The sequence below is a fragment of the Podarcis tiliguerta genome (assembly GCF_965153285.1).
Source record: "Podarcis tiliguerta genome assembly, chromosome: 16".
Taxonomy (NCBI): domain Eukaryota; kingdom Metazoa; phylum Chordata; class Lepidosauria; order Squamata; family Lacertidae; genus Podarcis; species Podarcis tiliguerta.
Window position 1 is genome coordinate 9,684,329 of NC_139549.1, and position 11,726 is coordinate 9,696,054.

At 51.1% G+C, this 11,726-nt stretch overlaps 1 protein-coding gene across 4 annotated transcripts in view; it reads left to right on the plus strand.

The window, feature by feature from the left end:
• Window positions 1-11,726, plus strand: part of ADAM15 (ADAM metallopeptidase domain 15) — a 49,133-nt gene that overhangs the window by 23,457 nt on the left and 13,950 nt on the right. For 2 of the 4 annotated variants that reach the window (XM_083416511.1, XM_083416513.1), the window contains exons 16-20: window positions 1,041-1,206; window positions 2,179-2,250; window positions 5,865-5,976; window positions 9,512-9,647; window positions 11,417-11,467. In XM_083416511.1, the coding sequence (XP_083272637.1) occupies window positions 1,041-1,206; window positions 2,179-2,250; window positions 5,865-5,976; window positions 9,512-9,647; window positions 11,417-11,467 (537 nt within the window). The remainder of the gene's footprint in view (window positions 1-1,040; window positions 1,207-2,178; window positions 2,251-5,864; window positions 5,977-9,511; window positions 9,648-11,416; window positions 11,468-11,726) is intronic. The other 2 variants (XM_083416512.1, XM_083416514.1) reach the window with 1 other exon arrangement.

The window sequence follows — 11,726 nt, forward strand, 5'->3', positions numbered from 1 at the left end:
TAGGGCTTGCCGAACTGCCGAAAGGTCGGCGGTTCGAATCCCCGCAGCGGGGTGCGCTCCCGTTGTTCGGTCCCAGCGCCTGCCAACCTAGCAGTTCGAAAGCACCCCTGGGTGCAAGTAGATAAATAGGGACCGCTTACTAGCGGGAAGGTAAACGGCGTTTCCGTGTGCGGCTCTGGCTCACCAGAGCAGCGATGTCACACTGGCCACGTGACCTGGAAGTGTCTTCGGACAGCGCTGGCCCCCGGCCTCTTTGAGTGAGATGGGCGCACAACCCTAGAGTCTGTCAAGACTGGCCCGTACGGGCAGGGGTACCTTTACCTTTACCTTATCTTTACTAGTTCTACCTGGAAATGCTGCAGGTGAAACCCAAAGCCCTTTAAAAAAAATTGTAGTAATAATGTAAGCTCAAAGGTATAGACAAACAAAATCAGAACTGAAGTTACCAAACATGGGAGCAGTACAGAGGTTGTATTTTCCAAATAGAGAGGAGATAATAAAAATACAGTGGTACCTCGGGTTACAGGCGCTTCAGGTTACAGACTCCTCTAACCCAGAAATATTACCTCAGGTTAAGAATTTTGCTTCAGGATGAGAACAGAAATCGTGCTCCGGCGGCGCAGTGGCAGCAGGAGGCCCCATTAGCTAAAGTGGTGCTTCAGGTTAAGAACAGTTTCAGGTTCAGAACAGACCTCCAGAATGAATTAAGTTCTTAACCTGAGGTACCACTGTAAAAGCAACAAAAGACATTATGGAAGCTTTCCATGAAAGGGAGAGTTTTCTTACATCTGAGTTTGATAGGTAATAAATGAAATCCCATCTGAACGGCATAGAAATATCCCGAGTCTTCCTTACCCATAGAAACACATGGGATATAGGAGTTGTTTTCCCTGCAATGGCCGAAGCCTCCATATTATTGTACCGCGGTGACACTAGAAGTCTTGCTTCATTTCCTTGAAAAAACTTGAGGGCTGGAGACTTGACATGGAAAGAGTCAAGAGCAACCAGTGTGTCAAAGACTTGCAATCCCTTTCTGGCAGGGACGCCTTGTGTGGGCGGCTGCAGTGCCAACCCAGCAGCACCAATGCTAGAAAACAGAACAGGACGACCCGGGCTCCCGAATGCCCACATCACACGCCGGCTCCTGTTGATGACATCCTGGATCTGGCCATGGTATTGCCTGGCACAGGCTGTGGGGCTGGCAAGGTGAGTGGGCATCTTGCGGGCGCAGGGGGTGTATCTTGTTAGGTCCCCCCCTCCGCGAGCGGCTGCTTGGAACACAATCCTCCTCTGAGATGGTCAATTTGTTCCTTCTAGGACATATAGGACATAACATACAATGTGAAGATTGGGAAAAATTGTGGAGAATAGATTTAAAATTTACAGACTGTTCTCTTTTTGAAAGAAAAGTATATGAAAATGAGGTATAGATGGTATATAACACCAGTACAGATTGCTAGAATGTACAAAACTGGGTCAAACGTATGCTGGAAGTATAAAGGAAAAAGAAGGGATTTTTTACCATATGTGGTGGGAATGTAGAGAAATTTTAAAAAATTGGGAAATGATGTATAATGAGTAGAAAATGTTTAAATTAACATTTGTTAAAAAAAAACCCAGAAGCATTTTTGTTAGGGATTAAAGGAAAAACCTGCTGAGGAAAATAAAGAATTTATTTATGTATGCGACAACGGCGGCAAGAGTCTTAATAGCACAAGGATGGAAGAATGAGGAAATCCCGACAAAAGAACACTGGCAAGAGAAATTGATGGATTGTGCAGAATTGGCGAAATTGACATACAAACTGCGAGACAAGGACAACTGTGACTTTAAAGAAGAAGAATGGGAACTTTTTACAAACTACATAAAAAAACAACAAAATGAATTGGACTCCTTGGCAGGTTTTGAATAAACATACACAAATTTATTGATTGTTAACATAATGGACAGATAATTTAAGGGTCTTTACAGTTTTACAATATGCAGAGAATAACATGTGTTGAAAAATCAGAGAGAGGAGCTGAGGGGAAGTCTTGGGGGGAGGGGGGAGGGTTATTCTTGGGGAGGGGGAGGGAAAAATGGGGGGGATGAAGAGAATATGTTTTGATAATTTGTTATGTTGAAATTCTTAATAAAAACTAATTTTTTTAAAAAAAATTGTTCCTTCTCTGGTTGCAGGTGTGTGTTGACCAACGGTGTCGAGAGCTCTCCTCGCTCAAGCTGCCAGCATGCCAGTGCAACAGCCATGGGGTAAGTGGAAGGACTTGGGGGGCAGAGATGTAGTGGTCTAGGGTTTCAGGGTTTGCGTGGGTCTGCCGAAGACCCATTACGATTTCTGTAGCCCAGTCCCCGCCTCCAGAATCCTAGAGCCAGCCAATCAGCATGAAAGGAGAGCTTTTTAGCCGCTGAGAAGTCTTCTCGTCCTTTGTGCTGATTGGAGCCAATGGGAGTGAAGGGAGGGGAGTCGGCCTCTGAGGATGGGCTCCCAGGGTCACTCTGGGGAAAAGGTGCTCAGGAACAGAACCGAGGGGGGGGTGTGTTCTGTATATGCTCCAAAGCTAAGCATTTAGGAACACACTGAAATCACAAGGCACTTCTGTTTCGAGAGAACGGTGTGTACCGTATTTTTCGCCCTATAAGACGCACTTTTCCCCCTCCAAAAATGAAGGGGAAATGTGTGTGCGTCTTATGGGGCGAATGCAGGCTCATTGGCTTCAGCGATAGCAACGCGAAGCCTCCGAAGCCTGCGCTCCGGAGGCTTTGCGTTGCTTCCGCTGAAGCCAGGAGAGTCTGCTCTTTGAGGCTGGCGGTGGGGGAAAGCAGCGCCTCCTCCATCGCCAGCCCCAGAGGATGGGGGGCAGCGGGAAGGCGCGCGACACCTTCCTGCTACTCTCCAACCCGGGTTGGAGGCTGGCGGGGGGAAAGCAGCGCTTCCCCCATTGCCAGCCCCAGAGGATGGGGGGCAGCGGGAAGGCGCGCGACGCCTTCCTGCTACTCTCCAACCCGGGTTGGAGGCTGGCGGGGGGGGAAGCAGCGCTTCCCCCATGGCCAGCCCCAGAGGATGGGGGGCAGCGGGAAGGCGCGCGACGCCTTCCTGCTACTCTCCAACCCGGCTTTGAGGCTGGCGGGCGGAAAGCAGCGCTTCCCCCATTGCCAGCCCCAGAGGAAGGGGGGCAGCAGGAAGGCGCGCGATGCCTTCCCTCTACTCTCCAACCCGGGTTGGAGGCTGGCGGGGGGGAAAGCAGCGCTTCCCCCTTCACCAGCCCCAGAGGATGGGGGGCAGCAGGAAGGCGCGCGACGCCTTCCCGCTACTCTCCAACCCGGGTTGGAGGCTGGCGGGGGGGGGGGAAGCAGCGCTTCCCCCATTGCCAGCCCCAGAGGATGGGGGGCAGCAGGAAGGCGCGCGACGCCTTCCTGCTACTCTCCGACCCGGCTTTGAGGCTGGCGGTGGGGGAAAGCAGCGCTTCCCCCATTGCCAGCCCCAGAGGATGGGGGGCAGCGGGAAGGCGCGCGACGCCTTCCTGCTACTCTCCGACCCGGCTTTGAGGCTGGCGGGGGGGAAAGCAGCGCTTCCCCCATGGCCAGCCCCAGAGGATGGGGGGCAGCGGGAAGGCGCGCGACGCCATCCCACTACTCTCCAACCCTCCTGTGGGCTTTTGCGGGAGATGGGGGATTTCCCCCACCTCCCGCAAAAGCAGGCAAAAGCCGCACGCTCTTTACAGGGGCTCCGCAGCTTCTGCTGCCTTTTCTAGGAGGTGGGGGAATTCCCCCACCTCGTAGAAAAGCCCGCAGGAGCCGCGAACCCTTTAAAGAGCGTGCCGCTCTTGGGGGCTTTTCCCCAAGGAGGGAGAAGGGACTGACTGGCTGAGTCCGTCCCTTCTCCCTCCTGTGGGCTTTTGCGGGAGATGGGGGAATTCCCCCACCTCCCGCAAAAGGAGGCAAAAGCCGCACACTCTTTAAAGGGGCTCCCTGGCTTCTGCTGCCTTTTCTAGGAGGCGGGGGAATTCCCCCACCTCGTAGAAAAGCCAGCAGGAGCCACGAACCCTTTGAAGAGCGCGCCGCTCTTGGGGGCTTTTTCCCAAGGAGGGAGAAGGGACTGACTGGCCATTTCAGTCCCTTTTCCCTCCTGGTCGAAAAGCCCGTAGGAGTCGCGCAGGGTTCCTGTGGGCTTTTGCGGGAGGTGGGGGAATTCCGTCACCTCCCACAAAAGCAGGGAGAAGGTCTTGGAGTAGCGCACAGGCTGCGTGCAGCCTGTCCGCTGCTCCCAGAACTGCGGGGGGGAAATAATATTTTTTTCCCTGATTTCCCCCCCTTAAAACTAGGTGCGTCCTATGGGCCGGTGCGTCCAATAGGGCGAAAAATACGGTAAATTCTGTTGTGGACAGTGGGACTTTCAGGGAAAACGCAACTTGTTATTCTGAAAGAAGATATCGGAGCACTCCAAATTATTTGCCCATGAATATGCACAGAAAATAGTAGATCTGGCTGAAAGGCCACACAGGGAGGTTTTCATTGAATGTTGCAATGTCTCGGCCCAGTACAGTCGCACCTTGGTATTCGAACAGCTTAGTTCTCGAACGTTTTGGCTCCCGAAAGTTTTGGCTCCTGAACATCACAAATCCAGAAGTGACTGTTCTGTTCTGGTTTGCAAACTATTTTTGGAAGCCAAACGTCAGTCGGGGCTTCCGCGGCTTCCTGCAGCCAATCAGAAGCTGCACTTTGGTTTTGAACGTTTTGGGAGTCAAACGGGCTTCCGGAACAGATTCCGTTTGAAGTCGTTCCAAGGTACGACTGTATACCTGTAGGAGCATCTTCATCCTCATTGTTCAGCCTGGACATTGAAGTCCAGCACTGGGGGTCTTCTGGCGGTTCCCTCACTGTGAGAAGTGAAGCTACAGGGAACCAGGCAAAGGGCCTTCTTGGCAGTGGCGCCCACCCTGTGGAACCCCCTCCCAGCAGATGCCAAGTAGATAAATAACTATATGACTTTTAGAAAACATCAGAAGGCAGCCCTGTATCGTTTTTAGTGTTTTTAGTGTTTGATGTTTTGCTGTGTTTTTATTCTGTTGGAAACCACCCAGAGTAGTATTGTAAGATTATTGTACAATCTTGGTAAAGGGTCTGGCAGTGACTATTGTGAAGGGACCTACACCTCTGAACCTGCCACTAATCTACTGTATGGGACGAGGGGAGTTAGAAGCCAGGAATCTGCCCCCCATTCCCCTCACAGAACTACAAATCCCAGAATTCCCTGCAATGACAGATTGCTAAACCCCTCTGGGAATTGTAGCTCTGTGAGAGGAATGGGGGGGGTGTTGCCTAACAACACTCAGTCCCCTTAACAAACTACAGTTTCTCAAGATGCTTTGGGGGAAGCCGTGACCCAATTACAGTGGTACCTCGCAAGACGAATGCCTTGGAAGACGAAAAACTCGCAAGACGAAAGAGTTTTTCGTTTTCTGAGGTGCTTCGCAAGACGGATTTCCCTATGGGCTTGCTTCGCAAGACGAAACGTCTTGCGCCTTTTTTTTTAAACCGCCAATGCATTCCTATGGGAAACCGACAATACACATTGGTGCTTCGCAAGACAAAAAAACTCGTAGAACGAAAAAACTCGCAGAACGAATTAATTTCGTCTTGCGAGGCACCACTGTAATGTGGTATGATGCTGATTTAACTGTATTGCATGGATGGAGGCTGAGTTTCAGCAGCCCTGTCTCCCATAGAGGCAGATTGGGGCCTCCGAGGGTAACCCTTTGATGGATGCTCATGGGCCACGATGTGGGGAAATAAAGAAAGTGCTCTGACCTTTTCCGATTCTGCCAAGTGACCTCCTTTTGTGGGTCCTTCTTCCCTGTTTGCAGGTATGTAACAGCAAAGGACACTGCCATTGTCAGTCTGGCTGGGCCCCTCCGGACTGCCTGAGCAGTGGGTCTGGGGGCAGCATAGACAGCGGGTCAGCTGCCATGGAGTCAAGTAAGTATCCGTGGGGCCCAGTGGGTGGGGATAAATGCTGCAATTCTCAAAGAGGCTGAACGGTTAATTGTAGCTCTCTGGGGGGAATAGGGGTTGCTCCTAACAGCTCGCGTCACCCTTATCAAACCCCGGGTCCCGGGGATCTTTGGGAGAAGCCATGACTGTTTCAAGTGGCATCACAGGGCCTGGGACCCTCATACCTATGGGACCACCTCTCCTGGTCTGCCCCACGGAGAGCCTCAAGGTCCATAAATAGCAACACCCTAGCGGTCCCGGGCCCTAAGGAAGTTAGATTGGCTTCAACCAGAGCCAGGGCCTTTTCAACTCTGGCTCCGACCTGGTGGAACGCTCTGCCTCATGAGACCAGGGCCCTGCAGGATCTGATTTCTTTCTGCAGGGCCTGTAAGACGGAGTTGTTCCACCTGGTTTTTGGCTTAGAATCAGTTTGATTCCCTCCCCCTCTTTTCTCTTTTCCTTCTCCTCCTGCGATGAGGCATTTTAATGAGGCATTTTAATATTTTAATGTTTCGATATTTTAATGTTGTATTTTAATTTTGTTTTAAGTTGTAATCATTCAACTTGCTTTTATTATTGCTTGTTAGCCTCCCTGAGCCCAGGCTTGGCTGGAGAGGGCGGGGTATAAATAAAAAAATATTATTATTATTATTATTATTATTATTATTTTATTATTAAAATGCGACTCGACAAACTTCTCACATCAAAACCTTTGAAAAGGCCTTCAGCTATTTTTCAAGCCATTAGCTTCCTTTGCTGCCATTGATAACCTGCTTTCGGGTCTTGCTTTCGGGCATCCAATTGACCACTGGGAGAACAGGATCCTGATGCAGGTGACCCTTTGACCCGATCCAGCAGCCATTCTGTTTTTATGTTCCTATCTGATACCCGTTCTGGGCCTGTTAACAACTCGGTTGGCTCAAGAAAGGCATGGTTAGCCAGGAGTCTTATTTCTATTACAGTGGTACCTCGGGTTAAATACTTAATTTGTTCCGGAAGTCCGTACTTAACCTGAAACTGTTCTTAACCTGAAGCACCACTTTAACTAATGGGGCCTCCTGCTGCCACTGCGCCACCAGAGCACGGTTTCTGTTCTCATCCTGAAGCAAAGTTCTTAACCTGAAGCACTATTTCTGAGTTAGCAGAGTCTGTAACCTGAAGCGCCTGTAACCTGAGGTACCACTGTACTTACTTCTATTTTATTTTATTACTCACTATTATCTACCTAATCATCATTATTTACATCATATTCATGTGTTGAAACACATGTTTTCAAAGCCTCTTCTGGAAGCTGTAAAGATTGCGAGGCAAGACAATTTAAAAAATAAAACATCAGTAACAGCAATGGAAAATACCATAAAAGGAGGCAGACAATTGCTCTTCTGCTTTCTTTTACAACAGTGATTTCCCAAAAGTGCTCTAGCCCGAGGCTGGCTTTTTTCCTTTCCTCTTCCAAATTAAAAAACTTGAAGGTGCACATAATTCTTAGACCCAGAAAGCCGGTCCCCCTGAAAGGTCACACAGCCTTGAAGGACACTCATGCATATACAAACAAGCCACATAGTCGTTATATCTCCCTAGCATCCCTTCCAGACATCCTTTTTATCTTGCATTCCTGACACTTTGTGCTCCTGATGGCATCAGGGCGGTTTTGTATGCGATCCTGCTCTTGATAGCCTTTGCGTCTCTTTTCTGTCTCATTTTTGTTACCAGTGGCGTAGCGTGGGGGGTGCGGGGGGGCCCGGCCGCACCGGGCGCAACATCTGGGGGGCGCGCACTCGCACTCGCATCTCTCTGCCCCTACCTGGCTCACTCACTCTCACTGCAGTGCTGGCTGTGCGAATCCGATCCGAGCCGCCGGGTCTCCGCCCACTGTGGAGGGGAGGGTGCCAGGCGTGCGGTGCGGTGCGGAGAGAGAGCGAGGGACTATCTGGGGGAGGGACAGTGCAGCCGGGGGGGCACAAATTACTTGCCTTGCCCCGGGTTAGGGGGCGCAAATTACTTGCCTTGCCCCGGGTGCTGACAACCCACGCTACGCCACTGTTTGTTACGCTATAATAGCACGAGACTCCCCCCTCCAGGTGGCAATAATATTGATAACATTGGGGAAGCATTGCAGAACTGCTTGTAAAAGCAGGATGGCGTGGGGGGCGGTCAAAAATTCACCAAGAATGCGTGCTTTTTTTGTTGATGAGAAGAACCCCAAGCAGGCTCGTCTCACGTTCTTAACGTTGCAGAACACAGCTTCAAAGCACAGCAGCCCAAGGTTGTCCCGAGCAAAGTCCTACAGAGAGTAGACCCCTTTAAATAACTCTGTGTAAATTGGTCACATCACTTGACTTCAATGGGTTTACTCTCGGGACTAGCACTGGATGCAAACCCCAGTCTGGAGGAACCCCCTAGTGCAGCGGTTCTCAACCTGTGGGTCCCCAGATGTTGTTGGACTACAACTCCTATCATCCCTGAGCTCTGGCCTTGCTAGCTAGGGGTGGTGGGAGTTGTAGTTAACAACATCTGGGGACCCACAGGCTGAGAACCGCTGCACTAGGGGGTTCCTCCAGAATGGGGTTTGCATCCACAAGTTGAGAAAGGCTGTGCATCACTGCAAGAGGAGATCAGTATCCATGCCAGATTCTAGGGAAAGAGAACAGCCATAAGCTCCTAGGAAGAGTGGATGAGGCCAGGGGCCTATATAGTCCAGTATCCTGTTCTCACAGTGGCCAATTGGATGCCTGCTGGAAGACCACAGGCAGGGCGTAAAGGAAAAAGCCCACTGTTGCTCTTAGGAATTTAAGAACAGCCATGCAAGTGGATCAGGCCAAAAGAGGGGCATCTGATCCAGGATCTTGCCCTCACAGTGGCCGACCAAATGCCTGTGGGAAGCCCGCGAGCAGGACCCGAGTGCGAGAGCAGCTCCCTCCATTTGTGACTCCCAGGAACTCTCAGTATTCAGAGGGACAGCAGAAACGGAGCAAAAGCCGTTGCGGCTAGCAGCCACGCATAGCCACCAACAGCTTTGCCCTCCACAAATTCATCTTTCAAAGCCATCCAAGTTAGTGGCCATCCCCACCTCATGTGGCAGAGAGTTCCATAGTTTAACTGCGGGAAGAAAGACTTTCTGCTGATCTGTCCCGAATCTTCCAGCATTCGGCACCTGCCAGCTCTCGTATGTTGAGCGAGGGAGAACAACTGTCTCCACCCACGCATAATTTTATAGATTCCCTTTTCTCTCAGCTTAAAGAAATCCCAAACGCTGCAGGAGAGTTGCTTCAAGCCTATTGGGAAGGGAGGATTAAACCCCCAGCCGCTCTCCTTCTGCTAGGTGGGTGGACAGCTCTGTATTGTATATTACAGCGTGGGGCATTCAGAGCTGGTGACTGAGTTGGGAACAAGGTCTCTTTTGTTAGTGGGGACGCAGCGGGGGAATATACAGCCTGGCATGCGGCATTGTGGACGTGCGCCCGCCTGGCACTGAATAACACACTGTCTCCTCTTCCTCCCCCCACCCTCTCGTTCCCAGGGGGCAGCGCCACCTCGACCGCCTTAGTGCTGACGGCCCTCTTGCTGGTCTTGGTCCTCTGCCTCGGCATCTGCTGCACCAAGCGGGTCCACAAGCGCCTCTGGCAGATCGGCAAGGGCACCAGCTGCCAGTACAGGTAACGGACGGCACACCCTCCTTGCCCCGCGCCTTTGTTCCCTGCCCCGCTTTCCACCGGTGTCCCCGCGAAATGGCTCCCCCACTTTCCCTCCAACATCCCCTCCAAATGGCTGCCCTAGCAAAGGTGTGAACCTTCCTCCCTCCCTCCCTCTGTCCCATTAAAGGCCAAAATGTGCCACCCAGGCGGATCAAAGCCGTCATGCCAGGATCTCCTTTTCGATGCTGGTTTTAACTTCAGGACCACAAGACCTTTCATCGCACCTCTCCTGATATGACCCTATCTGGATTCCGCCCCCTCTTCCACCTTGGTGTTCATCTGAGTCGTTTTTTCAGGTCTCCTCACTCTGAAGGAGTTTTGGAGGGTGGTGGTCAAGGAACAGGGCCTTTTCAGTTGTCTGTGGAGTCCTCTTTCCAGCCTGCCTGCTGCCACCGTTCCTCTTTTATTGGCATCAGGCTGAAACGCCCCTCTCCTTCCAGGTCTCTTAGTGGAGTGTGATCTGTTGGCCGGTGTCCTCCATGGTGGGAGTATAATCTTGCTGCAGAAATGTTTTTAGTGGGTTCCTTTATGAGCCATCTGCAATGGCTCTATCGGAATGTATGATTTTTATGATTTGGTTTTTTTTAATGTTGCTTGGAGACTTGCCTGCAGCAAGCAATGGAGAAGTCAAATGCAGTGGTACCTCGGGTTAAGTACTTAATTCGTTCCGGAGGTCCGTTCTTAACCTGAAACTGTTCTTCACCTGAAGCACCACTTTAGCTAATGGGGCCTCCTGCTGCTGCCGCCAGACCACAATTTCTGTTCTCATCCTGAAGCAAAGTTCTTAACCCAAGGTACTATTTGTGGGTTAACGGAGTCTGTAACCTGAAACGTATGTAACCTGAAGCCTATGTAACCCGAGGTACCACTGTAACTGTTTGTGGAGATGGGTTGTATCCCGTTTTAGCCCTAGTTGGAGTAGACCCGCTGAAATTATTTGTTTATTATTTTTTTATCCCAGCTTTCCTCCAAGCGGCTCATGGTGGAATACAGTGGTGCCCCGCAAGATGAATGCCTCGCAAGACGGAAAACCCGCTAGACGAAAGGGTTTTCCGTTTTGGAGGTGCTTCGCAGGACGAATTTGCTATGGGCTTGCTTCGCAAGGCACTAAGGCACTAAGCTGCTAATAGCCTTTTAGCAGCTAATCCGCTAATCCCTTAAGCCTTTAATAGCCGCTAATAGCTGCTAAACCGCTAATAGCGCTAATCCGCTAATCCGCTAATGGGCTTGCTTCGCAAGACGAAAAAACCGCTAGACGAAGAGACTCACGGAATGGATTCTTTTCGTCTTGCGAGGCACCACTGTACACAATTCCTCCTTCCCCCCATTTTATCCTTGCAACAACCCTGCGAGGTAGCTTAAACTGAGAGACAGTGTCTGGCCCGAGGTCACCCAGTGAGCTTCACGACTGGGCGGAAGATTTGAACCCTGATCTCGCAGGTCTTCGTCCAATACTCTAACCACTACACAACCGCAGGCTCCTTAACCAACATGACTAACTTAGGTCCATTAATTTCAATGGGCTTACTCTAAGCAGAGCACAATTGGATGCCATCCAGTAATGATAATTCCTGCCCTAACCTCCATCTGACTCCTCACACTGTGTGGACACCTGGCTATTTCTCTCCCCACGCGCCCATTCCGTGCCCCACAAAGGGACCTCTGTCCTCCCCTCTCCCCAATGTCACACACTGCTGTGGAACCCTAACTCTGCTCCCCTCACCCTGCAGCACTGAGACAGAGTCCCGGGTGCGATTCATCCGCCCAGCTGAACAAAGAGGGTAATACGGCTGATCCTGCAACAGCTGAGCTTTGGTGTCATTTTTTGGGTGTGAATGAAATGGTGGAGGCTCCCCCCCCCCCCTTCCTATCTGGTGCTGGTTTGGTGCTTTGCCTGGGTTTGGTGCTTCTATACAAATATACCGTATTTTTCGCCCTATAGGACGCACTTTCCCCCCTCCAAAAATGAAGGGGAAATGTGTGTGCGTCCTATGGGCCGAATGCAGGCTTTCGCTGAAGCCTGGAGAGCGAGAGGGGTCG